The sequence below is a fragment of the Bison bison genome, unplaced genomic scaffold, assembly GCF_000754665.1.
Source record: "Bison bison bison isolate TAMUID 2011002044 unplaced genomic scaffold, Bison_UMD1.0 scf7180017864535, whole genome shotgun sequence".
NCBI lineage: Eukaryota > Metazoa > Chordata > Mammalia > Artiodactyla > Bovidae > Bison > Bison bison.
In genome coordinates, this window is record NW_011495084.1 from 83,587 (window position 1) to 86,739 (window position 3,153).

Sequence of the window (3,153 nt, forward strand, 5' to 3'; positions counted from 1 at the left end):
GAGAATCCCAGGGACGGGGGAGCCTAGTGGGCTGCCGTCTATAGGGTCTCACAGAGTCGGACATGACTGAAGCGACTTAGAAGCAGCAGCAGCAGCAGTCTCTTCTTTGTCTGAGTTGTAGACCCTACAAGCTTAGCCAGTGGAAGCGCCAGCCTTAAACTGAAGGCTGATCCTGAAACAAGAACAGGGAATGCATTCACTGGGTTCTCTTGGCACCGTATCTGAAAAAGTAGAGTGTCCTTCAGCAGAATTTACCCATGTCCAAGTTATTTAAATATTGTTAAATAGTAATAATCTTGTAGCCCCATTTCTTACTGCATATATTTTGTTATTCTTGTGTTGGAGCCCTTCAGGTATTTATTCATGTTTCCATTAAGTTATAAGCACCCCCAGGGACAGGCTGATCTCCATTGTGTCTTTATGAAGCCCCACAGTCACAGCAGCACATGTGACAGAAAGGTGGCTGGTGGTGAAGAGCCTTCTAGTGCTAAGTTAGATTGAAGCAGGTCCCAGAGGGTTGGAGGTGGGTGGTTGTCAGGTGATGAGATGTTGTGCTATTTGAAGCTCACTGAGTTCTTGTGTTTGTTGTGTGTGTGCAGTTCTGTGCTTTGTGTCTTTTTTATTTGGAATTTCCTTTCCTGTCTTTGCTGGAGAGATAGATGCTCTCTATCCTTCGAAGCCCTGTTCCAGTGCTACCAGGTCTCTGAAGCTCTTCTTGTTCTCCTTTCCTGGTAGAATTAACAGCCCCATCTTTTCTGCTCCCCAGAACTTCTCTCCTATTTTATTACAGCACAGACTCTGTCTTCCTGGGTGTCTTTCTGCCTCCCTACCTGACCGTGACCTCTTTGAGCAAATGGTTTGTATCTGACACATTTCAGGTCTCTTTTAGCCGATGCTGCACATTCTCCAAGTTACTTCTTGAAATGGACTGAATGGTTGACTTCCTAGTTGAAGCCTTTTTCTCCATTTGTACTTTGAGTAGTACCTGCCTGTGTTCTAAGTGAAAAAGGGTTATAGAGAATAATTTTATTCCTAGCCCCGCCCCCATGCCCACTCCTGCTGCTGCTGCTGAGGAAAGTTGGGCTGCGGTCACTAAGGCTCATCTCACGTCTGTCCCCTCAGGAGTAAGACCGCTGCTCTCACAGACAAGAGGATCAGGACTATGAGTGAAGTCATAACTGGCATCAGAACAATAAAAATGAATGCTTGGGAAAAGTCATTTATAGATCATATTACCAGACTGAGAAGGTAAGTTTATATAGGTATCACTCCATATTTTCATGCTTTATTTCCTATTCTATTGGATACTTTAGATGTCTTACCAAAGAAGTATTTAAGTTCATCTTCACATTAAGTTGAACTTAAATACTAACTATTCACTGCATCCCCTACATTTTGCAGGAGGGTTAAGAATAGTGGAGATATCATTTAACCTGCTCTTTCATTTGCCCTCTTCTCAAAGGAAAAAATATATATGCTCCTTACTTATATAGAAATGAAATTCTAAGTAGTTCTTAATACCTCAAATCCCAATAAGCAATGCTTTTAACATAGTATTTGAGACAATGACATTCAAACTAAAATTGTAATTTATGGTGATGGCTGATAACCAGGAAGATTATGGAGACTTGGTATACTTGTATTGAGCCGAACTGTATGAATCACTATTGTTCGTTGTTGCTGTGCTTAGTCGCTCAGTCGGATCTGACTCCTTGTGACCCCATGGACTGTAGCTCGCCAGGCTTCTCTGGCCATGGGACTTCCCAGGCAGGAATACTGGAGTGGGTTGCCATTTCCTCCTCCAGAGGATCTTACAGACCCAGGGATTGAACCCGTGTCTCCTGCATCGGAGGTGGATTCTTTACCACCATGAAAGCTCATGAATCACTATTCAATTCAAATGGAGCTATGAAAATACTGTCCCTTTTGTTCTGCTTCATGTTTTTAGACTGTTTTTCCATCTTTCATTTAAATACCTGGTGAGCATTTCTCTGACCCCACCTTGTCACCTCTCACTTTGCACCTTTGCAGAGCCCATCTTCCTTCTACTCTGGCCTCCAAGCCTGACTGACTCCAGCTCATCTTCAGGGTCCACATGTGTGTGACTTGCTCTGACTCCACTGCTCCAAGTTACATATCCCAGCTCTGGGCTCCCTTGGGGGCTGTGATGACTGTCTCTGTCTATTGTCTCCCAATTTTGTGGTTTCTAATTCTCTTCGCCCATAAGTTCATGAGCTCCTGGAGGGGACAGACTGTGTCTTTCTGTGAGGAGCCTGGAACAGACTTGTGATTATGAATGTTTGTTGAATGAATGTTCAAACCCCGTCTAACTGACCCAAAATGTTTGCAAGTGTGACATTAAACCTCCTTTTACTTGAAGGAGTGAAGTGGTGATGCAGTGTGTGGTCCTGGTGTTGGGCAGACACCTGAATGTGCACTATGCTAATGTCTCCATGATGTGAGGAATGGTTTATCTTAATCTGTGTCCATTTCCTAGAAAGGGGCCACTTACACAGGGCACTGAATTTGTGTCTTGTATGCTGATGCTTCTTATAAAACCTTTGTCCTACTTTCTTTTTACAGTAAGGAAATTTCCAAGATTCTGAAAAGTTCCTACCTTAGGGGCCTGAATTTGGCATCATTTTTCACTGTGAGCAAAATCATGATTTTTGTCACCTTCATCACCAATGAGCTCCTTGACAACTGGATCATAGCCAGCCAAGTGTTTGTGGTAGTGATGCTGTTCGAGGCTCTGCGGTTCTTGAGCACCCTCTACTTCCCCATGGCCGTCGAGAAGGTGTCAGAGGCTGTCATCAGCCTCCGAAGGATAAAGGTTTGGTGACAAATAATTTTTTTTTTGAGTTGTTGGTGGATTTTTTGTAAAATGCCGCCTTTTGTTTGGTATCACTATGTTCCAGTTAGGTGATATTTAACTCTCTCAGTGCCAAAGATGGCAGTCTTCCCAGAATGTTGTAGGTACTGCCTACCTACAACAACACTTTGTAGAGTGTAATGCACTCTACAAAGGTAGATATCATAAGACTGGTTCTCATGTAGGGGCAGTAGTATATATAAGTAGCAGTAGCATAGGGCTCTAGTGTATTGATGCCTGCAGAGTGACTAAAATGTCTAAAAGCAGAAGAAGCAAACAGA

At 43.3% G+C, this 3,153-nt stretch overlaps 1 protein-coding gene across 1 annotated transcript in view; it reads left to right on the top strand.

The window, feature by feature from the left end:
* The window catches only part of LOC104982634 (multidrug resistance-associated protein 4-like), a 69,649-nt gene extending 66,807 nt beyond the window's left edge, over window positions 1–2,842 (top strand). Inside the window, exons 12-13 of the mRNA XM_010832073.1 lie at window positions 2,381–2,458; window positions 2,584–2,842. Of these exons, the coding sequence (XP_010830375.1) occupies window positions 2,381–2,458; window positions 2,584–2,842 (337 nt within the window). The remainder of the gene's footprint in view (window positions 1–2,380; window positions 2,459–2,583) is intronic.
* The last annotated feature ends 311 nt before the right edge of the window (window positions 2,843–3,153 follow it).